We start from the raw sequence: 26,641 nt of genomic DNA, 5'->3' as shown, positions 1-26,641 counted from the left end.
GATATTTCAGACTCTGAGTCAGATGCTATTTAGAAATTAATGGCAGTCTTTATTTTCACCAGTACCCCTCTAAAGTAGAGACATTAATTTTCTTATGAGAGAACTGAGATCTGGGTGCTCTCCGAGGATTAAAGTAAGTTTGCAAGAAGTTTTGAGCATTTTTAAATCTTCTAAGGGGTTCTCACCTTTTTCCCATCTCTGAAAGAAGTGGATAACATTTCTCAGAAGCCTAAAGTTTAACTCCTCTGGTCTTAGCGTCTTTTGTATGCTGTTCCTGGGAAGTTTATCATTTTCCTCCTTCCTGTGTTTTTAATCTGTTTAACTCGTTTAGATTTTGGTGACAAATTTGGATTTCCACGATGAGCAGAAGCGACGGAACCTCAATGGGACACTTCATGAGCTCCTCCGAATGAACATCGTCCCTATTATCAACACAAATGATGCTGTTGTCCCCCCAGCTGAGCCCAATAGTGATCTCCAGGGGGTAAATGTGGGTGAAGTATTCCTAAGGGTTGAGCATATGGAGATACTAATGCCACGCTCTGCTGCATGTACTGACACCAGGAGTTTGGCACTAACAAGATGGAGAAATTGGGAAAGAATGCGGTATTGTGGGCAAGCTACATAAACTCTTTGAAGTCAGCGTTTTTTTTTTTTCCAACAGGATGAGGTGTGATAGTGCTTTAAGATGGTGCTATGAGCATGGCTTATGCATGTCAGTGGATAGAAGGGTGCATGTTTGGAAAGGGGGGTTGCCAGTAGGCATGGTGTTATGTAGGCAGAAGGGGCCTGGAAAAGTTGTCATCTACTTACTCAGGGTCATTAATTTTGCCTGCCAGAGCCTAACTGAATGCTTCTGTGAACTTCTTTTTGAACTGTATAGCTCATTCACTTATGACTTTTTACCTGCATTCCAGGTTATTAGTGTTAAAGATAATGATAGCCTGGCTGCCCGTCTGGCCGTGGAAATGAAAACTGACCTCTTGATTGTTCTTTCAGATGTAGAAGGTACAAAGTTATGTCTTTTCCTTTATCCAGCCTTTGTTTTAAATCTTATGTGTATGAGCACATGAGTTTCCTTCTTTGAGTCCTGATCTTTTGTTACTGTGGGCCGTTATTTTCTGAACCATGTGGTCTGACAAAGAGTTTTTATGATTCAGAAGAAGGTGGGGGAGTCTGGGAGATGCAGTTTAAATGCTGAGACGTCGTCATTTCCAGGCACTTTAGTTTCCTTCTTTGTAACAGCTTTGTGGAGAAATAATTCACATATCATACCATTCACCTGTTTAAAGTTTACAATTCAATGATTTTTAGTATTTTAATGTAGTTGTTCAACTCTCACCACAATTTTAGAACATTTTTAACACCCCAACAAGAAACCTCATACCCCTTGGAAGTAACTCCTCACTTCCCCACAAATTCTCCAGCCCTACGCAACCTCCAGTCTACATTGTCTCTATTGATTTGCCTGTTCTGGACATTTTATATAAATGAAGTCATACACTAATGCTGCTTTGAACATTCAGGTGCAAGTATTTGTGTGAACATTTTTTTTATTTTACCTAGGAGTAGAATTGCTAGATCATATGGTTAACTGTCTACATTTAGCCTTTTAAAGAAGTGCCAGACTATTTTCCAAACTACGTATACCATTTAACCATGTAAAACCATTTCCTTAGTGACATAAAGATGTACTATTTTACATTCCCACTAGCAATGTATGAGGGCTCTAGTTTCTCCACATCTTCACCAACACATACCTCTTGTTATCTGCTGTTTAATTATAGCCATCCTAGTGGGTGTGAAGTGATACATCATTGTGTTTTTGATCACTTTCAGTTTTTAAGGTAATTCATGAGACAGATTATTTTAAATTGGAGTCACTGCAGAAAATCCAGACTGTATGGCTACTGTGTTCTTATATGTTACTCTAGTCCTTTTCCCCTTTCTTATGGAGGGGCCCCTCTTGGCTCCAGTTTGACTCTCCATTCACTCTTCTCACTTTTTAAAGCTCTTCCTATTTACATTTGTCCCATAAGGAATATATATGGTAGCTATCTCAAAAATGGACCAAACCTACAAGATCCCCAAAGACCCCTCTACATTCCCAGGAGGTGAGAAAAACCGTTTAGTTCCCTGCCCATCCCCAAGGCAGGTTAACATGGCAGGACTTGTTCTCCAGTTTGTACTTTAGCAGTATGAGGTAAGGATAGGGGCTGCCTGGTGAAGGCAGGGACAAAAAGAGATGGATCGATCAGTTCCTTGCCCATGTGGAAGGTCAGAGAGATCATACTTACATGTCAGTGTCTTTACCTGTAAGAAGGCCTAGAGCCATGTTTATCCACTGTAAACTTCAAATCTCAGGATAGGAATGGCTAATTTGGGGTAAGAGTGACCCACCTGGAGAAGAAGGCATTTTGGTTAATCAACAGATTTTATATTAAATTTCTGCTGTGTGTAAAAACTGTGCTAGGTGCTTTATAAATGTCAATTTACTTAATCCTTGTAGCGACCATGCAAAGTAGGTAGGTTAGCGCAATTGTTCAGTCAAAGAAATTAAAAATTAAATTCACATCAGTTAAATGGTATAGCCAAAGTCACACAGCTAGTACTTGGCAGAGGCCAGTTTTAAATCTCCTTTCAGTTAAAAAATCTGCACACTTCCCTCTCTCCTGTACTGCCTGTCAAGGTAAAGGATGTGAATTTGAGAGATCAATACATGAGCTCAATTTGAACTAGATTCTAGTAAAACAATTTTAATGCATTCTCACACACCAAAATTGGCCAGCAGTGGCCTTGTGCTCTTAACTCTTTGGTTATCTACTGAATGTTGATTATTAGAACAATATCAGACTTTTAACACTGCTCTTGGGTTTGAGAGGCTGCCATTAAGGAAAAAGAGGAGTAGGCAAAATATCAGAATGCTGGGAACCTTTTGACATCTCTGGAGAATGTATTGCTTAGTATTGTCCAACCTTGCCCATAATATTTATTATATGAGACCAAAACAGCCTCAGAATCCAAGGCCGTGACCTCAATACACAGTGCCTTCTGAGAAGAACTCACCCTAAATCCTGGGAGCTGTGGAGGGCTGGGTCGAGGTTGACAGAGGCTCCGAGAGGTTACTTTTCTCCCTCTAACTGCCGCACGTGGTTCACGCTGCCTTCTTTTGTGCTGGACACGATTTCCTCTGGCTTCTGACTCCCGTACTCTCCTGGAGAGGATGTGTATAGCAGGGCTGTGTTAAAGATTTGTAGTAATGGAGCAAAGGGGTATATTTTAGCACAAGAAAAGCAGTAACTTTGTACCAAAAGCATCACTTCCCTAAATGTCCTTCAGCCAATCCCAACCAGGGGTGAGCCACTGAGAAGGTTAGTGTTCCTCCCTTTGGCCTTGACCGGGACTCTTATTTTCTCAGGCCCCTCTTTTCCCTTTCCGAGACTCCGACTTGCTCAAAGTAAAATTGTGAGGATTTTAAATCTTAGATTGTATGCATGTAACATTTCATGTAACTTTTATGTCACTCAGTTATAAAAGGGAAATAGGCTTTGTGGTGGTAAATCTAGACTGAATGCAGTAGTCACTCGCTCTTCTGCTGACTCAGCCTAACCTTCTCAGTGGCTCACCCATAATATGGGGCAGATAATTAGGGTACTGTGAGAGTTAATGAGAACCTGTCACATTTCATCCCACTCAGAAACAGTCACATTGGACAGTATATGCCTGCTGTATTATTTCTGCAATAGCCACTCATCTTTTTCAGTTAACATCCTTAAAGTTCATCATCATAAGTAGCAATGGCTGAGGTGAGAACAATTTCCTGGTAGATTGTGGGCAAGGCTAATAAATTCTGTGCCAAGGGTGTACCCATGCTCTGATGCTGGCAAACATCCATTTAATAAGCCCAGTTATAAAAGTATATAAGGTGAGTCCCCCTGGATCTGTTTTCCAGTGTGGGTGGACCCCAGGGATCCCTCATTCTCTTTCTGGTTAGAGCTGGTGGAACAGCAGAATCTATCCGGATAAGTCAAGGTCGGAGTGGTTGGCAGGTGTCTGGGAGGCCTGTCTTGGGGGATACTCACTTCCATTAAAGCAGTATTATCGACTCTTGTTTACTCTTTAGGCCTCTTTGACAGCCCCCCAGGGTCTGATGATGCAAAGCTCATTGATATATTTTATCCCGGAGATCAGCAGTCTGTGACATTTGGAACCAAGTCGAGAGTGGGACTGGGTGGCATGGAAGCCAAGGTAAGAATCTGGTACCTTAACAATTATAAAACCAAGATAATATTTTATCATTTTTACTTTTGTAATTGGGGAATAATGGTTTAGATACTAGGCACGTACACTCTTACATACATACATGTCTAAATACTGAATGCATATTGTGTACCTGTATTTAGTCATATCTGCATATGTATTTTTATTAACATTATATAAAAAGTGTGTTCATATTATGAACTCAGGGGCAAGGTCTGTATATTTTTCATAATTCTTAAATCTCCTCATGTTGCCAACTCAAAATATTTCTTGATGAAATCTTTCAAAAATTCTTCTCTCCCAGTAATTGTTCTAAGAACTTATACCCTTAATGTACAGTGTCATATGTAGCAATGGCAGAGATGAAAATAAGCCCCATTTACAAAAGCTAAAAGTACTCAGCTTCAGACTCTGGTCAAACAACAGACTAAACACTGAGTTGAGACACAAAAAGTCAAATGTAGAAATGTGAGTCCTGGTTTAGAGTCTTGGAGAGAGAACACACTGAACACACTGGGTCATCTTTAGGCAACACTTGCCAAGGTTGGGCTGGAAGAGTACATGGGCTGAGTGTGTTTTCAGAGCTTCTGAGCTGTTCAGAACGTTACTATATATACTTAATTGCTCATTATCACATTATATTTTATATCTTTTTTGCAAGTTAAAAGTGCGGGTGACTAGAGCCTGCAAAGGTTTGAATCTCATCTTTGGATCCCACCTCTCACATTAGGTGAAAGCGGCCCTCTGGGCTTTGCAAGGTGGCACTTCTGTGGTTATTGCCAATGGAACCCACCCAAAGGTGTCTGGGCACGTCATCACAGATATTGTGGAGGGAAAGAAAGTTGGCACCTTCTTTTCCGAAGTAAAGCCTGCAGGTAAGTAATTCTTCGTGGAGTCCAGTGGTCTGTGGATGACAGCTAGTGATGCCATGGCCTGGAATGGGCTGAAGACTGAGTTCTCACTGTGGGAACAGGGATCACAAATTAATGTGCTTATGTTATAAAATACAGTATTGTTTTGAACACTTTGTAAAACTGGATTTTGATTTGCATTTGGAAAATTTATCTAACATGCCTAACTAGGCCTTCTAGTCTCTCTAAAATTACTAAGTTAAAGAATATAAGCAACCATTTTCTCAAGAAACATTTGCAAGGTCCATGCTGGATTCCAGGTACTAATAAACACTAGAAATGCAAAGATGTATAAGATGTATGCTATGTGCTTTCAAGTGCCCACAAAGATAGAATTGCATTATAATCGACATTCCGAAATCCAAACACATTAGAAAATAGCCAAAGTGGAATTGAAAAGATCTCTAAAGACATAAGTTATGTTGTTTACCCTAGAAATACAGATAAGTTTCCTGTGTTTATGCCTGAGTTAATCTGGTATATTTTTTAGCCATTTTATTGGCCAGAGTGATCTCTGTATGTGCAGCAAGGACACCAAGACACCAGATGTACAGTCCATGCATGTGATGAGCCTATGTATGTGCTGAGATAGGGACAGGGAACTAAGCTGACCATGATCTGATGTTTGCAAATGTTCTGGCAGGCCCTACTGTTGAGCAGCAGGGAGAAATGGCTCGGTCAGGAGGAAGGATGTTGGCCACTTTGGAACCGGAGCAGGTAACTGCCCTAGCTAATCGTTTGGTTAGTTTTCAGAGTGAGTCATGCTGTGAGGTGTAGAATACATAGTCAAGCCTGCCGTCTCCCTTGTTATTCCTCATGTCCCCCAGAGTTATCCAAGTTACCATTCAGATTTGTTCTGCCTTTTTACTTTTTCTAAATTTTATTTTCCCTGTTGACTTTTGTAAGCTGAGGCTTAAGGTAGCTTTTCATCACTATGATGTTTTGATCAAAAACATCATGAAAATGATGAGACCGAGGAGGCTCTCTAATCCTGCCACAAACTAGGCAGGGAAATGTAGGAAAATTACTCATCCAATCCATCCCAGTCACCTCTAACCAACCCCTAAGATGGAAGCTAATGAGCCTGCTCCGGAGTCACAGCCCTGCCTTGTCTACAGTGAATCAGTCACCGTAGCAGACACGAAGCTGAAAATGCGGAGAGGTCATGTGGGAGCTGGGGGCTGGCTTCCGAAGGGTTGAGTTGTTATGGATGGGTTCAAGAGTGATGTGTATAGGTTTCTTCTAAGGAGTACCTTGGCCTGAGAAGGGAAAAGAGAATATAGAATAACTACAAGTAGAGAAAGAAGAACAAAAGAGGAGCCTAGCTTCTCTCTCTGTTAAACCACTTTTATTCCTTCAGTAACCATCATGCTGACTACTCACATTTCCTAATCTAGGTGGGTAGAGGTTGGGGTCTTCGCAGGCATCCAGGACTGGGGTTTTTCCCCTTTCAATTCATTAATCGTCAAAAAAAGAAAATAAGTAATTGTCAAAAAAAGAAAAACTAGATGCAAAAACTTACCTGGGAAATGAACTGTATACAGCTAATGATATTAAATGTGTAGAAATGTGTGTATCATATGATTCAAAATGCTGGCCCTGTCTCATAATTGTATAATTCATCATGCCCCCTCCCCCACCACTGGGCCGCAGTTTGCTAATCATAATAATTAGGAGTGGTTAAAGAGGAAGAGAAATAAGAAGAGATCGGGAGATTAGCAGTGAGAGAGGAAGGAGAAAATGAGAGGAGCAGTGGTGGAAAATGAATGATATGAAGTAAAATTTCAGTTACCGATAACCTTGAATTTAGGAGCAAGGCCTGGCACACTCAGAAGGTAGATTTAAAAGAGCAGGCGTGCATTCTTTTTGGATTAATGTGTTTGCTTGTTTGTTTAATGTTTTACCTTTCTTCCTAGAGAGCAGAGATTATTCATCATCTGGCTGATCTGCTGACGGACCAACGCGATGCGATCCTGTTAGCCAACAAAAAAGACTTGGAGGAGGCAGAGGGTAAATACCAGCAGTTTGGAGTCATTGTTGTGGACTCCAGACAGAGAATCAGGAAAAGGGTTTTGTTTTGGTCTTTATTCTTTGTTTTACTCATAATTCTTGTATCATAATCTGCCTAAAGTCAAGGTTGTTATAGAAGAAATTGTATATTATGCATTCTGTTTATTGAGGGTTGGTGGTTAGTGTTCATTGGGCTCTTTCAATGTTTACATAACTACCTCTACCCCTTTTCCCAGTACAACCCCCCAAAGGGACTTTTTTTATTCCCCACAGGTCAAGATCCATGGCCATTATGGTAATTTCTGGACAAACAGGAAAAAAAGTTGAGGACCTCAGTATTTTAGACATTTATCTAACAGCAGCTAACGTTTATTGAGGCCTTTCTGTGTTGCCAGGTATTGTGCTAAGGGCCTAACAGACAGGATCTTTATCTTTATGACATAGCATCTATGAGGTAGCTATTATTTATTATCCAATTTTACAGAGGAGGAAACTAAAGCTCAAAGAAGTTGTCACATGCCTACCACGCATATAGCCAGTGACAGATGTGGGATTCAAACCCAGAATGACTGCATGTAAATTGTTGTAGAAATAGTTTGTGCAGTCTGTGATGAGAAACAGCTTATCTCCTAGTGAAGAAACTAGTACATAGTCTGCCCAGAGATAGCAACAGGTGCCATCCAGAGTGTCCTTGAGGAGCTGATGGTAGAGTGAGTGATGTGGCTGAACTCACTTTGCAGACAACTAAATATGTAGAGAGTTAAGTCGAAGCCCTCATCTTTCTCTCCCTTTTCCTGATTCTCTGTCTTTTGTACCCTAAAATAATGAAGACCGATTTTATAGGTTTTCCTTTTCTCTTGAATAAATGTGCCTTAAACATCCAAATTAGTGTTGTTCCCTTCAAAGAAACCTTGTGAGGCTCATCAACATGATTTTTATTCCTTAAAACATGTTTGAGCCATTGTTTTGGAACTTCCTTTAGAGTTTACATCTGGTCTTTTGAATTATTGCAGTATTGAAAAGTCATAAAATAAACTTTCAGAAATGGGAGAAATCTTTGATGACACCTTATCCAGTTCTTCAAACTAAAAAAATTAAGACCCATAGAGGTTAAAGCTATTGTTCAGAGTCATACAACTAATTGTTGGCAGAACTCTGACTTTTGATGTCAATTATGTCCTAGAAATTCATAAAGATATGCAGTGCCATAAGAACAAAGTCCTGTGTATACGTGAGTGTGATCATCCTTTTTGACTCATGAGCCCATTTCAGGACATTTATCCTAAGAAAATATATGTAATATGTAATATAGTGAAAACGCTATGTGTAAAGATTCTTAGAGCAAGATTGATTATCATACTGAAAACTGAAAACAACTGGAGTGTCTATAACCTAGATATAGTTAAATGCATCAACCTGTATCAACTCAATGAAATATTCAGTGGTAATTAAAATAATTTTTGCAACATGGTAGATGTACTTGCATTGTAAAGTGAAAAACTAGAGTGTAACATTTAGCATTCACTATAATTAAAACTTGATTTTTAGTACATGGGGAAAAGAGAAAAAAAAAATTAATTGATAATTGATATAATTTGGTTGATTAGAATGGTTGTTTAATTTTTTCTAACTATAAGCTTGGTTTCTCCCCTCCAAAGCAGAAATCTTTTTATTATCTTGGTGGGTGTGACTATGAAAAAGAAAGGAAGAATTTTCATAATCTCATCTCAACATTATCCATAGTAGTAATTTGTGATATGTGATTCCATTTGGTTTTCTTGAGTATATATATTCACGTGTACATCTGAATGTGTATATAGAGAATCACACCATGCATACTGTTATATTTAAATTTAAAGAAAATCTTATATATGAACTTATAATTCTGTTGAAGTTTTTATTTTGAAAGATACCATCTTATTGCTCCTGATTATAAAAATCATTCATTATAAAAGATTAAAATAATGCAGAAAGGTAGACAGCAATCATCACTGTTCTCAATGCCTTCCAGACATGCATGTATACATGTAATGTTTGGTAAATAGAACCCTATCATACGTGCTGTTTTGTAGTTTTCCTTCATCATAAACTATACCCTTGACAGCTTTCCATATCAGGAAGTGTAGATATAGTATTTATAGTTATTGCATTGTAGCCCATCGTCTGAATTTATAGGTAGAATCTAGTTTCCCCCTATTCTAAAAATGCTGTGATGTCTACGGCCATGTTACCCTGAACAAGCCCGATCCCATCTGATCGTGGAAGCTAAGCAGGGTTGGGCCTGGTTAGTACTTGGATGGGAGACCATCTAGGAAGACCAGGTGCTGTGGCGTAAAAAATAAAAAAATAAGGGATTGTAAGCTAACAAGGTCCTTGCAATCTGTGAGGTCAACCAAGGGTTGCCTCGCCTAAAAATTTTTTAAAAATTAGAATAATAAAAAATGCTAGTGATAGGTATCCTTATTACATGCAAGTTAGCTCATGCAAATGACAAATTTCTGGAACTGAACTTGCTTGCTTAAAGGGTGTGGGTTTACATACCTTTATATGATGATGTATACTGCCAAACTGCTTCCCCCACTGAGAAGCTGTATAAATGGCATGTCATCATCTCCCCAGTACCCCCTAAGTTCCGTGTCTGTTCCTAACACAGTGCCACATGTTCAGTAAAACAATGCAGCCTGCCAGGATCTACTGCTTTATCATGTGTTCTTCACACCTCTTCAGGGAGACTTGCAGCTCCTCTGCTGAAACGTTTGAGCCTCTCCACGTCTAAGTTAAACAGCCTGGCCATTGGTCTGCGGCAGATCGCAGCCTCCTCACAGGACAGTGTGGGGCGTGTTTTGCGCCGAACCCGAATTGCCAAAAACTTGGAACTAGAACAAGTGACTGTTCCAATTGGAGTTCTGCTGGTCATCTTTGAATCTCGCCCTGACTGTCTACCCCAGGTATGTGACTAATGCCAAGATAAATCTCCCAAAGATTCTTTTTCTTTTCCTTTTTTTCTTTTTAGTGAAAGTTTTTGTTTTTTTTTTTACCCAAAGATAATTTTAAAGACTTTATTTCCAGGTTGCTCTTAAGGTAATTTATGTTATTGATTCTTTTAATAATTCTAAAGATAGGTATTCATATATTCATTTTACAGTTGAAGAAACCGAAGCTTATAGAAGTTAATATTCCTGTCACATGTATAAGGGTAGATCTGGGTGGTAAGCCCTGATGAATCTCCCATACCGTGTCAAGAAGCACAGTTCCAAATATCTTACCTCACTGGGGCACTTTGTTTCCTGGCCACAGAGTCCCTGTTGGCCTCCTGCAGGGACATTCATCTCATAGCTGGTTTTGCCCTTATGAAAAGGACCCCTTTATCATCAGTGTCACAGATCGCTTCCTGTAGTTCATCTCTTAGGAAAAAGAACATCTAGTTGGGAACTAGAATACAACCCTCTTTAAGGAATCTGACATATCACAGGCTAATGTCGAGATACCATAGATTAATAGCCTTGCCAAGCAGCCATACTCTGAAATACAAGGTGGCATTAAGAGGTTAACCTCACTTGTTGCTTTAAACTTTCTCCCAGAAATCTGGAAGCATTTCCCCACTAGACTGAGATGATACCATCTTTTTCTCTGCACTAGCCACAAAGTGTCAGAAATTCTATTTAAAAAACAAAGAGCCAGCAGCTCTTTACTATATAGTGTAAATGACCATGGGAGTCCAGAGTGCTCCGTGGCAGATACTCCCTGACATGACCTAAAACCAGCTTGTTAATCGAGGGACTCCCATGCCATCTGACCCCTCCTGACTTGTCTCAGAAATGGTCCAGAGAGGACTGCAGCACTCCCCTCTGCTGGTAGAAAGGGATCCTAAGTCTCTGAGAAGACTGTGTCCATGACGTTTCTCTGCTACCTTTTTTCCATTCTAGCTGATAGTTCACAAGGAAAAAGGTTTCCTCCTTAGCCAACTACAGCTGAGGTTCCTCACCCAGGATCTTAACCTTGGATGGTATCACAGAATCCTTGAATCCTAAAAGTTGCATGCAGAATTCAGTATGTTTGTGCATTTATCTAGAGAAAGTTTACATCACTTTTATAAAGGATTCACGAGCAACAAAAATGAACAGAAAAGAATTAAGAGCCACTAATCTGGAGATTAACATATTCAGGCAAGGTTTTTTAGTAAAGTTTCTTTCACTATGTTACAAAAACAGGAAAATTTTTATTCACCCCAGGAGCATTCAGAAAGTTAAGCTTCAGGCCTTGGATGATTATGTCAGTGTCATTAGTTCTTAGCTCTAAGAGGGTGACTAATCCTACCCATGGATGGCCTACTTTTTCCTCCCCAAACAGGCTTGTGCTCCTTCCCGAGCAGTCTCAGCCTCTGCCACAGCTGCCCAGGGATCCAGTAGGAGGCTCAGGCTTTCTCCAGGTTCTCAGCACCAGGCATTTAGAGCTCTCAAAACAATTAACCAGAGATGGCGCCCAGCCTCAGCCCCAGTCAGGTGGAGCAAGCACATGTGTCAGGAGGCAGCTGAGCACCCTGTCCTCCACATGGCCAAAGTGGGGAGGGGGACCTGCAACCCTGGCCACTTACCTCAGGTATTTTGCTCATGGGGCTAAGAAGCTGTATAGTTGAGTTCTAAGATCCAGGTGGCTTGGCTCCAGAGTCAAGGCTCCCAGCCCTGCCACTTATAAGCTGCGTGACCTAGCAGACTCACCAACCTCTCTGGGCTTCAGTGTCCTTATCTGTAAAGCAAGGGATAAAGCAGATACTCAGTTCACTAGAATGTTTTGAAACTGCAACAGTCTATGCCTTATAAAGTGATTAATAGAGCTTGGCCCAGAAAAAGTGCTCAGTGACTACTAACCTTACTATTATATGATTGCTTCTTCTCTTTGGCTCACTGCTCTCCCCTTCGATCTGCAGGTGGCAGCCTTGGCTATTGCAAGTGGTAATGGCTTATTACTCAAAGGAGGGAAGGAGGCTGCACACAGTAACCGGATTCTTCACCTCCTGACCCAGGAGGCCCTCTCGATCCATGGAGTCAAGGAAGCTGTACAGTTGGTAGGTCCCTGGAAGGAGCCAAGTCGGGCCCAGAGGGGCCATGTCAGATCTTTTGGGATTTGAAGCAAAATTTAGGCCATGTTAGGGCCAAGCCACTTCTACAGGCAGGCTTGATTATGGTGGCAGCAGGTCCTGTGTGCCTGCTGACACTGGACAATGCCAGGAGCTTCCTTGGCCCAGATGGGTCTTCAGTGGCTTAGGAAGGTCACTCTCATACACCTCTATCCTGGTACTGTTGATTTACAAGAATGCCTGTTAGCCCTTTGTTCTTTAGGTCATGGGGCAGCAGGAATACTAGACCTAGAATGTGAGGGCAGAGTGATTTAGGCCAAGGAAGATGAGATTAATTTTATGAAAGTTTGTCATAAACCATAATGCAGCATTTAAGTATGAGATTTTGCTATTATTATGATGATGATTATCATTTTAACTATTGTCTCAGATTCCTCAACTATCAAATGGAGTTTCTGAACTAGATAGTAATAACTACAATTTATTGAGCACCTACTATGGGCAAGGCACCTTTCATTCATTTTCCCACTTAATCCTCACAACAACTCTGAGAAAAATACATTAATTATTAGCCCCATTTTATAGATGGAAAAAAAATGGTTCAGGGGTTGAGTAACTCACCCCAAATTACTCCAGATCCTCTTCTCTCTCCGCCGAGGCCCACTCGTTCCAGCATTCTGGGATTCTGTTGGCTGCTAGGAGAGTGTCTGCGAATCTGCTGCATTACATGGTCACTGACAAGAATCTGGGTGTTTCTTGTGGTAACATAGTGGGTGGATAGATCACAGCTTTTAGGGATTCAAATCTCAGCTCTGCCACATCCTAGCTTAATTCAGCAGGTTCCCTCCCTTCCCTTCTTCCCATTGGTATGTAACATTCACAGAGTAAGTATGTAAGTAAACAATATGATTTTGTACACACACACACACACACACACACACACACACACACACACACACGTACGTACGTACGTACATATAACCACCAGCCATATCAAGACACACAACATTTCGAACAGCCAAAGGCTCCCATGTGCCCTTTCCAATCAATATGCTCCACCCCACTCCCAACTTGTTTTAGTACTTTCACATTCAGTTTCTTTGGCCTATTCATGAACTTCATGTAAATAGAATTGTATGAAACATACTCTTTTATGTTGTATTTCTTTTGTTCATTCATGAGATTCATCCATGTCGTTGCATCTAGCAGTAGCTTTCTTTTTCACTGCCGCGTAGTGTTCCATGCATGTGCATGCGCTATGGTTTAACCCTTCTCCTGTTGACGAACATTTGGGTTGTTCCAGTTTGAGGCCATGCAGATTAAAGTTGCTGTGAACATTTTTGTACAAATATTTTTGTATTTCTGTTGTAAGTAACATTACCATATAGGGGAAAATTAAAAATCAAGAAGACAAAAAAGATGCCCGTAGTCTAACACAGGCACTTTAGTCAGTCCAGCCAGCATACCAGGGTTGAAGTTTCAGTGGAAATAGTGAGAACCATGACTCTATAGCAAGACCCAACATGTCAAGAAGACCGTGGATAGAGAACCACCAGAGTAGCCACTTCCTCTTGTGGTCCTCGTTGCCTGGCACAATCTGTACCTACTGTCACTTTCAGAGATAGCACTTTGTACCTCTTCTGGCAGTTTTTAAATTATCTGCCCCGTGTATGGCTGATTGTCTCCTAGTCCTGTCTTCCCAGCTAGACTCAGCTCTTCGAGGGCAGGGACCAGGTCCTGCATGTTTTGTCATGCAGAGCACAGCACCTGGTATGCAGTGTTTGGTGAGCATTTGCTGGACTGTCAGTTCCCATGACCAGGGGCTTAATCTTGTTTTGGAATAAGTTTTCAGTGCCCGATTTCATTCTCAGAAGCTGCAGAAATTTATCTGTAAAAGGGATGTTGCTGCTCCTCTATTTCATGGGATTAGAAGATGTCCTCTTTATCTTTTCATCCTCTCCCTTTTCAGGTGAATACCAGAGAAGAAGTAGAAGATCTTTGCCGCCTTGACAAAATAATAGATTTGATCATTCCACGTGGCTCTTCCCAGCTGGTCAGAGACATCCAGAAAGCCGCTAAGGGAATTCCAGTGATGGGGCACAGTGAAGGGATCTGTCACATGTATGTGGATTCAGAGGCCAATGTCGATAAAGTCACCAGACTGGGTGAGCTCGATGGGTCTCCTGTTTTAAGGGCAAAGTATTTGTCAGATCTTCTGTGGCTCTGGATCATGTTAATAGAAACAATTCTTTGTCCTTCTTCTTTTAGTCAGAGACTCTAAATGTGAGTATCCAGCTGCCTGTAATGCTTTGGAGACCTTGTTAATCCACCGAGACCTGCTGAGAACACCGCTGTTTGACCAGATCATTGATATGCTGAGAGTGGAACAGGTAAGACAAGTCCGTGGGACTCATACGTCACTTCCTGCCTTCCATGTTGAGATTTAGGAGCCTGTGGGATTAGACCTGGAGCAACTGCCATACCGTGTAACGCAATTCAAGAAGCAATATTTTTGAGCATCTGCTAAGTACACAGATGAGTAAGACATGCCCCCTGCCTTCTGACAGTCTAGTCGATGGGGGAAACCCACACACAAATGGCTTCATTACAAAGTGGAATGTGTTAAGTGCTAAGAGTGTTCAAAGATAAGATACATCACACGGCAGCCCATTGAATGGACTGTTTCTGGCAACCTTTATTCAAGCAGCATAGTTTAAAGTGTATGTTTCTGAACACACATTTCTGTTCGGATTTGATTTAAAAAGATTATACAGAAATGTTCTCAAATCAAAAACTTACTGCATCTACCTGTCCACAAATGTCTTCAATTACCAATATTAATGTACTTGATACAGTGATATTTGGGAATCAACAATTTGTATAGTGTTTTTTTTACTGAGATTATTTTTTTACCATGTCATTAAGGTTATGAACAACAAATGCCAGTAAGTTTCCAACATAAATGTATGCTCCAGCCTAAATTTCTAATTGCAAGAAAATAGATGCTCTCCAAACAAAAACGAACAATCTTAAATTTTCAGTGAGGACACATGTTAAGCTTTATATATGATGTCATGGATTCCCTTTCAGAATTATATAAACAGCGGTTCAGACAGTGACTGAACATACACTGGGCTTTGACCTGGGACATGTGTCTCTTCCCTTTTCTCCTCTGACTGGAAAAGAGGGCTCCAGTTAGCTTATAAATGTGGCGTGGTCCCAGTGAGAACCCGAAAGGATTTTGAGCATTAAAATGTACCCCACAAATTAGAGGTAGATTACGTGATCACTTGTGTCTGAGGCCTTACTTTACACTAGTGGCCTGTTTGATTGGGTACTTGTGTGTGTCCAGTACACAGGACTATACAGGACAAGAGGAAAGCTCTCCTTTAGTTAGGAATTAAACCCCCAGTCCTGATTCAGGCAAACCCACTCTGTTCTCAGTCATTGTCGGGATTGCCGTGAAATTCCCCAAATCCAAACGAGTATTTGTACTTTAGGCAGCACCTTTGTATTGTAAGAAGTACACCAGCAGGGTGACTTGCCCAGAGCTAGGGCTCAGGAATGGGGTTCCAGTCCCTGAGGAACATGGGCGGACTCCAACTCTGGAGGAAGTAGAGTTCCAGGTAGGAAACCATGCAGGGCCTCAAGGACAGACAAGCACCACTTGTAACTTAAGCCAAGCAAGAGCTTGGTCCCAAAGAATAAAGGCATGAACGCTGCCTGGAATGGTCTGAGAGCAAGCCTAAGTGGGGTCAGACATGTTCCTGGGGCCTTCAGTGACTAGCCTCCAGATCCCTAAATTCTTCCAGCAAGGAGCAGAACTATCCCCAAAGGCTGGAGCTGAGCTGAACCTAGAGGTGGGGCTGGACCAACCAAGTTGGAAATCTGAGAAGTAACCAGTTTGAAGTGGTTACCAGCTGGAGTACTGTTTCCTCTGAAGCACACCTAGGACTTCTCCAGGGTGAAGGGAGTGGAAGTGTATACGTGGTATCTCCCTTTCCCTGTGAATCCAGTGCCTAGGTCCCATATGTGGGGAATGGGATTTTTATAGTCAAGTGTTCTTGTTAGTAAAATGCCAACAGTTGGGGGCTTATGTTGATAGTCGGTTGGGTTCATTGCTGGCAAGTGTCCAGTCAGCATTTTCTTTCTTTTTCTTTCTTTCTTCTTTCCCTTCCTTCCCCTCCCCGTCTCTTCTTTTCTCATTCTTTCCTCTCTCTCTCCCCCTCCCTCCCCTCCCCTCTCCTCCCTCCCCTCCCCTCTCCTCCCTCCCCTCTCCTCTCCTTTCTTTTTTCTTTCTTGAGAGGCAACCCTTGGTTGAACAGATTGCAAAGACCTTGTCAGCTTACAATCCCTTTTTTTTTTATTTTTTACACCTACAGCACCTGGTCTTCCTAGGTGGTCTCCCATCCAAGTACTAACCAGGCCCGACCCTGCTTAGCTTCCGAGATCAGACGGGATCGGGCTTGTTCAGGGTAACATGGCCATAGACACAGTGAGCATTTCAAAACCAGTGCATCCTGGAGGGCGGAAGGCTGCCTCTAAAGGGAAGGCAGGGACTAGTTTAGTTTTCTGGACCACAGGAGCCACAGGCTCACCACCTTCATGCCCATCCTGCTGTGCAATCCTGGAGGAAGTGTGAGCTTGCTTACTTTGTTTATGTTGTTGCCCCTGGACTTCCTCTGTTCCAGGTGAAAATCCACGCAGGCCCCAAGTTTGCCTCCTATCTGACCTTCAGCCCCTCTGAAGTGAAGTCCCTCCGAACTGAGTATGGTGACCTGGAATTGTGCATTGAAGTGGTAGACAGTATCCAGGAGGCCATTGACCACATCCACAAGTACGGCAGCTCCCATACAGATGTCATCGTCACAGAGGACGGTCAGTGTGCAGATGCTTCGAGCATACGGTGTCTGCTTTTTCTGCCTTGATCGCTGAGGTGGTTTCATTCCACTCAGCCCTTCTTGGCTCGGAGGAAAACAAAATCTGAACAGTCTAATGATGATCCCTGGTGTTGGTTGCGCTTGCTGGTTAGCTGAGTGCTTTCATGCCTATTACCTCAGCATATTGGCACAGTGGCCCTGGGTGGGGAGGCAGAGAAGAGGTGACTAGCTCCACTCTAAGCTGACTCCCTCTGTGGTAGAGGTGTTCATTCATTTCATACAACAGTCTTTCCAGGTTGTTGGAATAAATCCACCTGAGGAAACCAAGGCTCAGGAGCTTAAGTGCAGAAACAACTAGTTAAAGGCAGAACCAACTCTCCATACTCATTCATTCACACCACAGATAGGTATTACAAGACATGCCTAGGTGTCAGGCACTGGAGGCCCAGTGACAAAACCAGGATGGCCCCACAGGGAAGTTATAGTCAGTTTATTGGGGAATCACACCACCACCAATAGTAACAGCTAACGTTTATGGAGCACTTATCATGTGCTAGGCTCTGCAATAGTGCTCCGTGGTTGTCAGTTCACTTTCTCCTCTCTGCCGCCCTGTGAGCTGGGTAATGTTGTCACTCCCCATTTTACTCAGCCAGAGAGAAGTTCAGAAAAGGTCACCTTAGAGGGTGTGGAGTTGGAGTTCAGACCTAGGCATTCTGGCTGTGGAGCCTATAAACAGACAGTGTAGACAGGCCATTGCAGCTCTGGGGTCTGTCTGCAGTGGAGATCTGGACTCCAGCCCAGTCTTTCCCAGCAACTTCCACATCAGTGACTGATAGAGCTGGTTTCTTTCTTTCTCTTCAGATTTTTCTCATAAATCTTCATGTGTAATATGTGTGGAAGCTCCTCAGGGGCCTGGACCCTGCCCCAGTCAGTCACTGGTGAGTGGCTGGAAGCAGGGATATTCTCCGTGAGTCATCGTAACTCAGTTTCTTCTCTTTGTGCTGCAGAGAAAACAGCAGAGTTCTTCCTCCACCACGTGGATAGTGCCTGTGTGTTCTGGAACGCCAGCACTCGCTTCTCTGACGGCTACCGCTTCGGACTGGGTAAGAAAGACTCAGGTCAGGGGGAAAGAATTGCCTTGTGACTCATTGTGTGGTCCAGGGAGCAAGGTGAGGGTGGAGTAGACACCTCTTCTTCATGCTTGATGGAGATTATAGAGACAGAATTGGGAGAGGGTGGGTTTATGAGAGAGAATAATTCTAGCTACCATGAGTTCATAGAAGTCCTGTGCTCTGGGCAACTGAGATTCACAGAACTGAAGTACCTTGCCCAAAGTCATGCAGCTGGCATTCAGACCTAAACTTATTCAAATCCAAAGCCTGGGTCCCACCATAATGTTGGCAGACCACAGCATGTCTCCATACACAGGTCGTGACAGGTGTACATGCCAAGGACCCTTGAGAGCACTGCCACTGCAGACTTATTCCTTTAGAGAGACACAGCCAGATTTCCTCAGAAATAGGAATTCCCCATGAGGATAGGACAAAGGAAGGTGTTAATACCTGTGCTGGGCTTAAGTGTCAGCATCAAAAACAAACAGGTAAGCCCAGAGATGTGAGGTTTACTTTGCCCCCATCCCCTTCCATCATTAATAATAAAATCTCCATCCCCAATGGTATAGGGATTTTTCAGACCATCTCTGGTTTTCAGGGGTGTAATTATGCAAAGCTCCAATAAGGCATTTATGACACATCTGAGAAGCATTTCAACCACTTGAAACATTTTAATCCCTCTGGACTTTTGAATAGATGATCTGCCTAGAGAAATAGTTCTTACTGAATTGTTAAAGGTTATTAAAGGGAATTTTACTCAGTGGTTCTTAGTCATTAGATACTTTATTTTTAGTTCCCAGTTTCTACTATGTTGGGGGTTTGATTTAATTATCACATCACTTGCACTGATCTTTATATTCCATGTTCTTGAAAGAAGAAATACTTTCACACTTTTAAGGGCTGAAGTGCCCAGCTTTCAAGTGAAAGTCTAAGACGGGGAAAAGCAGAGGACCACTCCATTGTCTTTCCATCCCCCACTCAGAGCAGAGACTCAAACTCTGGTCCAGTTAAATTCTTGTGAAATGCATTGATAACAGTGACAGATAATATTTATTGAGCATCTAATATATTCTAACACTATGTTAAGTGCATCACAAGCAGTTTCTCAGTTCTACATAATGGATTCTATTATTTTCATCATTCCTTAAATGAAAAACAAGGACGAGACACGGTTAGGCAATGTGCCCAAAGTTACGTGGTCTCTATATCATTAAACCAAGATGCGAACCTGGTGGTCACTCTACTTGCCAACCGCTGGCCTAAGCTCATCCCACTCAGGTCTCTGCCCTTGCTCTTCTCTCTGCCGGCTGCTCCTCTCCACCTGCCCCTCCCCTGGCCAGCTCCTTCTCATTGTTCAGGTTCTAGTGGAAAGACACCTCTTCAGAGAGACTCTCCCTGACCACCCTGTCCACTGTGGTACCCACCCTACCCACGTATTCTGTCATAGCACCCTTCACTGCACTCAGTCACCACATGAAATTACTTGCTGAACTGTCCTTTGGCTGCCTTGCCCACAAGATACATGCTCCATGGAAACAGGACCTCTATCAGTTATTGCCCAGGGCCTGGTACATAGTATGTAAAATTGTGATGAACAGGGGAACCCTGCCTCTACTGTGTGTGATGCAGCAACACGAGCCAGACCCAGGAAAACCCCTGCTGTCCCTGAGTCGACACCTGGAGCAGGAGGGATGGCAAACGGTTGATAACCTTTCATGTATCCAGTTACTGTCTAATGAGTGCCTCTGTGCTAAGAATTCTGAGGGATACTGAGAACATGTCCCTTTCTAGGATTTAAAGAATATTTGTGGAAATGACACATTCATACTAAACATTGTTGTACACCTCAGAAAATGCCCAGGGGTGACATCGTGGTACGTGATCTAGACACTAAGCAGGTGTCAGAGGCAGCACTTCTAGTATTGTCAAAATGCATTGAGGATAAAGTACAAGAGGCTCACGCATAGTGTTTCATTAGAAGAAGGGGCCTCATCATGATTTATAGCAACAGTGCAACTCAGACCGGCCTGGGGAGGATGGGGCAGGATGGGGCAGGATGGGGCAGGGAGAGGGTGCCAGGTGAGGAGAATGAGGAGATGTGGGGCCGGTGGGCGGACAGGAAGCAGAGGCTGAGAAAAGCCACATTCTCATCCACGCTTCTTCGCAGGAGCTGAAGTGGGAATCAGCACATCACGAATCCACGCCCGGGGACCAGTAGGACTTGAGGGACTCCTTACTACCAAGTGGCTGCTGCGAGGGCAGGACCACGTCGTCTCAGATTTCTCAGAGCATGGAAGTTTAAAATATCTTCACGAGAACCTCCCTGTTCCTCAGAGAAACAGCAACTGAGAGCATGCAGAGAAGAACTGGGAACGTTCCTAGAGTTAAACCTGTCGTCACAGTCTCGGGGCGAGTCAGGTCTCATCTCCCACTTCTGGAAGGGTCTGCCTGTTGGAAAGATGCTTCTGCGTTCCGACTGGCGGCATCAGTCTTGGCTAATGACTCGCATTCCAGCTCACCCTTTTCTTTTTTCTTTCTTTTTTTAAGTTAGAAAATAGTTGCTGTGGGTAGGAACTTTGCTTAATTGCTGCAGAGAGGGACTTTGCACAGTCCAGTTCTCTTCAATGATAGAAACAGAAAGGTACCGTTTCCCTACAAAGAGGCAATGGAAGAATCATGGCCGCTTCTTACCTTTTTATTACCTCAATGAGGTAAAGTCTCCCTTGGCATTAGGTTGGTACTAGAGCCAGCCATACCTAAGCAGTCTTTTCACATTTCATTTCTTTCACACTCGTCATCTTTGAAAAGGAAAAATTTGGAATTTAGAAGAGGGGAAGCTCTTTAACATTCTCGTCAGAAACAAAAATGGACTGAATCATTTCCACTGGGAAGATCAATCTTTTGTATTTATTTGTGGAGTAAATATAAATAAGCATTCCAGACGCTTGCAGCCTTTCCAGATCCGGGAGATTGAGCATTACCCGCGATGCAGTTGGAGCCTGGAACTGCAGACAGGAGGTACAAGTTTCAGGATGAAGTATCTACAGTAATTGTGCTTGAAATTTTTATATGAATTATTTTGTCATCCTGTTCCTTCCCTCCAAAACAAAATTAGAGGATTATTTTAATACTTTGGATTCTTCCCCTCTTTTTGAGAAATAAAGTTCTTATGAAAAGCCTGTGTGCAGGATTAAAGTTTTCTCCCTCGGTAGCTGTTACCCTCTTCTTCCTTTTCCCATTTTTTGTGACCTCACAGCCCCGCTTTCACACATTGTCTCCTCTCCAGAAGCTGGTTGGGAGACGGCCTGGCCTCCTCCTTGACACTGTCAGTGGAAACAGCATAGGCAGATCCCCGGGGACAGGACGTGGACAGGGAGAGAGGAGAGGAAAATGTGTAGATTAGCCCCATGAGCTTAGGACTGAAAGTTTAGTGATGGTCTGAAGTCAGGGGTGTGCATGACACGGGTGAGCTGCCATTGTGCCAAGGCCACACAGCGTCTGCTCCGAGGGCCACAGCCCCAGCTGACATTTTAGTTCACTTTGGCTGGTCCTCCCTGCCAGCTCCATTGCCTCAGGACCGCCTGTTTCATTGACAGCTCTCGCCCCTCACCTCCTTCCCTCCCTCCAGCTCTTGTTCTTGGGGTCCCTGGTGCCTGACAGTCTGTAGTTGGAAGATTTCTGTCTCGTGGGGGCCCTCAAAGAAATAAACACTCGCTTACATGCTTATCCTCTGAGGATGTTTTATGAGCACAAGAATTACAGTGTCACATGGAATGTGTTCCCAGGCTGGTTCCAAACTACTTCCCATCCAGACCCTTACATGGTCTGGCAAGTTACCCTGCCTGCCCTGTCCTCTGTATGGGGAATTCTTGCCTGAAAAGGCAATAAACAAAGTCCTGCTTGAAACTATGGCAAATACTGTAATCAGCTCCCAACCAGACAACAAATGTCCCCAGAGTCTAAAATAGAAAGTGACCCAAGAAGACTGGGACCCTTGGGGAAGATGCCACTGAGGAGGCAGGCTTGGATCTGGGCCCTGAAAAAGGCACGTCATAGGAGCAAGGAGTGAGCAGAGCATTCAGGCAGGGTGCCGGTGCCAGCAGAAGTCAAGAGGTGGGGATGAAACACATCTGGGGAGCAGTGAATATACCAGTTTGAGGCAGAAGTTCATATGGGTAAACGGGAAGGTATTACATCCCAGATGGCTGATGGTATCTCAACTGGAGCCACCCTTAGGGCAAGGAATGGGATGGGGGTGGGGGAGGTTGTCCAGAAAACACAGGTAAAGCTCAGTTAACCAACAAGGCCATGGCCTCTGCAGCCACCTCAGCCTCAGTCCTTTTCTACAGAGACCATGGTCCATCAGTGCTCCTTTTTCTACCAAAAGTGAAGACATCCCCAAAAGAGGGCCAGGAGTCAGCCATAGTGTCCCAAGTAACCCTACCCAGGCGGTCTTTCCTGCTTACTGGCTTTTCCTAGCTATAGAAAGGGGGATTTTTATTCCGAAATCTCTCCTGTGATCCTACCCTACTTCCTTTTCCTGGCCACTAACTCCTGACAACACAAGCTGCTGAACCAACCAATCCTGAAGTTCCCACCTCCCTACCCAGGAGGTGAGGGCAGTGGGAACCTCTGGGATATCATGTAAGATAGCAAGTTTTCTTATTTATCAAGTCAAGTTTACTTGGGTTTAGGATTTTTGTTAACTTGCACAAGCCAAAAGTGTCTCAGTGATACAGTATATTCATACATTATGGGGCATTTACAAAATTATTCATGTGCAAAGAAAGATGGGCAGCCAGGGACTAGATTATAATAGGTGTTATTTGTCTGTTCTATATCCCTTATTTTATGAAACCATCTCCTCTCCCATTTTGCAGTAATCCTGCTCAATCTATGTGATTCAGGAGAGGGATGCTGATTTCTCCCTGCCTCACTATTTTGATTGGTTCTCATGAGGTGGGCCTGATAAGTCAGAGTACTCTGTTTTCCTGTTTATAGCAATTGTTTCAGGGCTGGGCAAATGATTTAAACAGCCAAACAGCATGCTGGTGGACTTCAATTTTTACTGTAGTTATTAGGATAAATAAACTATCTTTCTCTGGAGTTATAAACTCTTGTCTCAAGGAGGTCTACAGCTGATAGTATCCATCCTTCCCCGTAGAGAGAGCCTATGTAAGAAGTATTTAATACAGAGGAAAGGGAGCCAGGGACATATAGAGACTTTTGCCCACCTAGTTCCATTTGTGCCCGAAACCTACCCCTGGACGCAATTCAATAATTTCCTTCTTTTTTTTGCTTAAACTAGTTTGAGTTCAATTTCTATCTTTTTCATCTTAGAAGATTCTGGATAATATACCTGGGTTCCAATGTCTGCTGTGCCACTTAAGTGACTTTGGGCAAGTTACTTGACTTCTGTGAGCTTTAGTTTCCTTGTAGGAAAACTGACATCTCCTAGGTGGCAATTTAAATACTTGCCACAACACGGGCACATGGCAAGCACTCAATAAGCGGAAGATGGTCACTTGCTGTGTTTTTTCAGATACCCAGCTGTGTGCCTTGCTCTGCACTCCACAAGAAACCAGAAGTTTCTTCTGTTCTTTACGAGGCAGTTTTCAGAAGCCAAACTTTCCCAACCCAGCTTCATCTGGTCACCGGAAGCCCAGACTTGCCCTCCGCATGAGCAGGGAAGAACAGAGCACTGAGTCTGATCAAACATTGAAGCACCTGGAGTATGTGTCTGGCTGCTCCTGAGAGGGGCATGAGCAGTAGAAACCCTATTTTGGGTCTGAGAAAGGGAAGGGGAACCCAAGTGAATGGTACTTTTTGCCTGAAAGAAGAGAGAAGAGCTCGGTTTGGCTAGAGACCACACCTACAGCAGGTAAGCAGGGGGCGGGAGCAAAGCAAGAGACTTCGGGTTTGTAGATAGTTGCATGCGGGTGCTGCAGTAGGGGATAAAATGCGTGCAATGCATGTGCTTTTTTGAATAGAAACTTTTAAACCTCCAAGCAAACAATGATTTTGCATATTGCTTATTTAGATGACTCTAAAAATCTTGCCTGGTTGAGGCTTTAAATCTGCTAATCAAGTCTCTTTTCTGACTCAGGGGCAGGTGGGGTTGATGTCATTCACACCTGCTTCTCAAATGTACACAGAACAGAATATTTCTGGATAATCTTTTGTTTCCTGTATGGATAGTGTCCCCGAAGCAGCAACTGTAGAGATGTTTTCAGGTACAAGTAGCATAAACCCCAAACTAGATTTAACAAAAAGAAAGCGTATTCATTTACTTACATAACCGAGGAAGGCCAAAGGTATAGCTTGGCATGCTTCTATCAGGGCTCTGGCTCTCTCTCTGTGGATTCCTGTAAATCAGTGGTTTTCAAACTTTGGAATCTCAATCACCTGCAGGGCTTATTAAAACAGATTGCTGATTCATTAGATCTGAGATAGGGGCTGAGAATTTGCATTTCTAGTAAGTTCCCAGCTGCTGCTGTTGTTGCCACCATCAACCCAGGAAGCACGCTTCGAGAACCACAGCGCTAGACGTCTGCCAGCAGCAACCTGTCCACACTGTGGGTTGGGTGCTGGGGTGGGATCACAAAATTTTGTTATCCTCCCACCTTCAGCAAACAAAAGTCTTAAGCTCCATTCTTATTAAACTGTCCTGAATCAATCACTGTAGTAAATGTAGAAATTGAGTTGAGTTGCATGTCACAGAAAATCTGAACAGGTAGGGCAAGAACATGAGTTCATTTTGTCTCGTGTAAAAAGAGATCTGGAAGTAGGCATCCCAGGTGGGCGGAGTCTATGGCTCCAAGATGTCATCAAGCGCTCGGGCTCCTTTTGGTTCTTCTGCTCTTCCATCCTAGGGTGAGATCCTCAGCCACAAGACAGTGGTTTCCCAACCATCAAGACCGCCTTCCAGACAGCAGGAAGGAGAAAGAACCATGGGCCAAAGAGTACGTGCCAGCTGCCCCTTCTCAGTGGCCTTCCAGGAAGGCCCAACCAATGGCATGGCCAGAACTGGCTTGTGGCCTCCCCTGTCTGTAAGGGATCTGGGCACATTGCAGCTCCTGTCTTTTGGTAAAAGAGAAGGAAAGTTGGGTAGAGGAAAAATTATCCTAATTGATTCATGGAGCTGGGAGCGGAATCTATTCACCTAAACGACATGGTTGTTAGAGAAGTAACTGTTCCATGTGGCCACAAGGACAACTCTAGCTGCAAAGGAGGCTAAGGGATATATCTTTGTATTATAGCTGGGCACATTCCTGCCCGAACAAAAACCAGGATCCTCTTTGTATGGAAGAAAATAGGATAAATATTGGGCAAGCTGCTAGCACTGTTTGCCACAATTACCCACAAGGCCTTGTGGATTTTTCTTGAAAGTTTCTTTTGTTCCCTTGAGCTCATTGATGGGTTTTGTGGTAGGCTCAGGAAAAGCTAATTGCTATCAGAGATGGGAAAAAGGAGAAATTCCTGGGCAGTTCTGGAGAGTAGAGAGTCGTAGACTTACCCTAGGCAGAAGTTACAAACTGAGGATCAGCAGGAAATTAGGCTGGAGAAAGCTAAACCACTAAAGTGTAAGAAAAGCCATCTGGTTTTAAACTGATGGCTCGATGGGGGTAATTCTTTTGGAAATACTCGAGTTTTAGAAAAGGAAACTTGTTATTCCAAAGAATTAGCCAGGGTGACATAGTGGAAAGAGCATGCATTTGGGAATCACACTGACCTGCATTGCCAACTATAAACTATGAACTTAGCTGAGTTACTTTTAATGAAATGAGCCTCAATTTTTTTATTTGGAAAAAGTAGAGGACTAACACCTACCAGGAGAGAACCAGGTAATGGATTGGACACCTAGCTCATGAAAGAAGCTCCATCAGCATTAGCCACAATTAGTAGGAATGTATCTGGTATATGTGTCTTTACATTCCCCATTGGGCACAGTGAGGAGTGGTGTATATAAGTATTCACTGACCACCTATATTTTTATTGAAGCTTAATTGATCTATAACATATTAGTTTCAGATATATGACATAATCATTTGGTATTTGTACATATTGTGAAATAATCACCACAATAAGTCTAGTTAACATCTGTCACCTACATAATTATAAACTTTATTCTTTTGATGAAAACTTAAAAAAAAATTTTTTTAATAAATTTATTTAAATTAAATTCAAGTGTACAGTACATTGGTTAGACATCTATAATGTTCATAAAACAATTCCCCCAATTGCTCCCTTCCTCCCCTTGCCCTCTACTTAGCCATATTAATGCTAACTGCATTCCCTCTGTTGATGAAAACTTTAAAGATCCGCTCTCTTAGCAACTTTCAATTATGCAATCCAGAATTATTAATTATAGTCACCATGCTGTGCATTACA

The 26,641-nt window shown here is 42.9% G+C and overlaps 1 protein-coding gene, 1 non-coding gene and 1 pseudogene across 3 annotated transcripts in view; 2 read left to right on the top strand and 1 right to left on the bottom strand.

The window, feature by feature from the left end:
• Positions 1 to 21,431, top strand: part of ALDH18A1 (aldehyde dehydrogenase 18 family member A1) — a 36,775-nt gene extending 15,344 nt beyond the window's left edge. Inside the window, exons 6-18 of one of the 2 annotated variants that reach the window (XM_011373962.2) lie at positions 332 to 484; positions 918 to 1,008; positions 4,124 to 4,248; positions 4,991 to 5,135; positions 5,815 to 5,888; positions 7,088 to 7,181; positions 9,909 to 10,129; positions 12,109 to 12,246; positions 14,228 to 14,423; positions 14,527 to 14,648; positions 16,950 to 17,136; positions 18,146 to 18,241; positions 20,418 to 21,431. In XM_011373962.2, coding sequence (XP_011372264.1) covers positions 332 to 484; positions 918 to 1,008; positions 4,124 to 4,248; positions 4,991 to 5,135; positions 5,815 to 5,888; positions 7,088 to 7,181; positions 9,909 to 10,129; positions 12,109 to 12,246; positions 14,228 to 14,423; positions 14,527 to 14,648; positions 16,950 to 17,136; positions 18,146 to 18,241; positions 20,418 to 20,599 — 1,824 coding nt within the window. In that variant the 3' untranslated portion in view covers positions 20,600 to 21,431. Of the gene's footprint in view, positions 1 to 331; positions 491 to 917; positions 1,009 to 4,123; positions 4,249 to 4,990; positions 5,136 to 5,814; positions 5,889 to 7,087; positions 7,182 to 9,908; positions 10,130 to 12,108; positions 12,247 to 14,227; positions 14,424 to 14,526; positions 14,649 to 16,949; positions 17,137 to 18,145; positions 18,242 to 20,417 lie in introns of both variants that reach the window. The other variant, XM_011373961.2, reaches the window with a different exon arrangement.
• On the top strand, positions 9,396 to 9,514 carry LOC111728933 (annotated as a pseudogene).
• Positions 16,632 to 16,750, bottom strand: LOC111728936. The gene has a single exon (XR_002776014.1). It is a non-coding gene; the product is annotated as a 5S ribosomal RNA (ribosomal RNA).
• Positions 21,432 to 26,641: the final 5,210 nt, after the last annotated feature.

Source organism: Pteropus vampyrus, unplaced genomic scaffold (assembly GCF_000151845.1).
Source record: "Pteropus vampyrus isolate Shadow unplaced genomic scaffold, Pvam_2.0 Scaffold238, whole genome shotgun sequence".
NCBI lineage: Eukaryota > Metazoa > Chordata > Mammalia > Chiroptera > Pteropodidae > Pteropus > Pteropus vampyrus.
The sequence above is the reverse complement of the archived record's forward strand: the minus strand, read 5'-3'. Positions and strand labels throughout refer to the sequence as shown.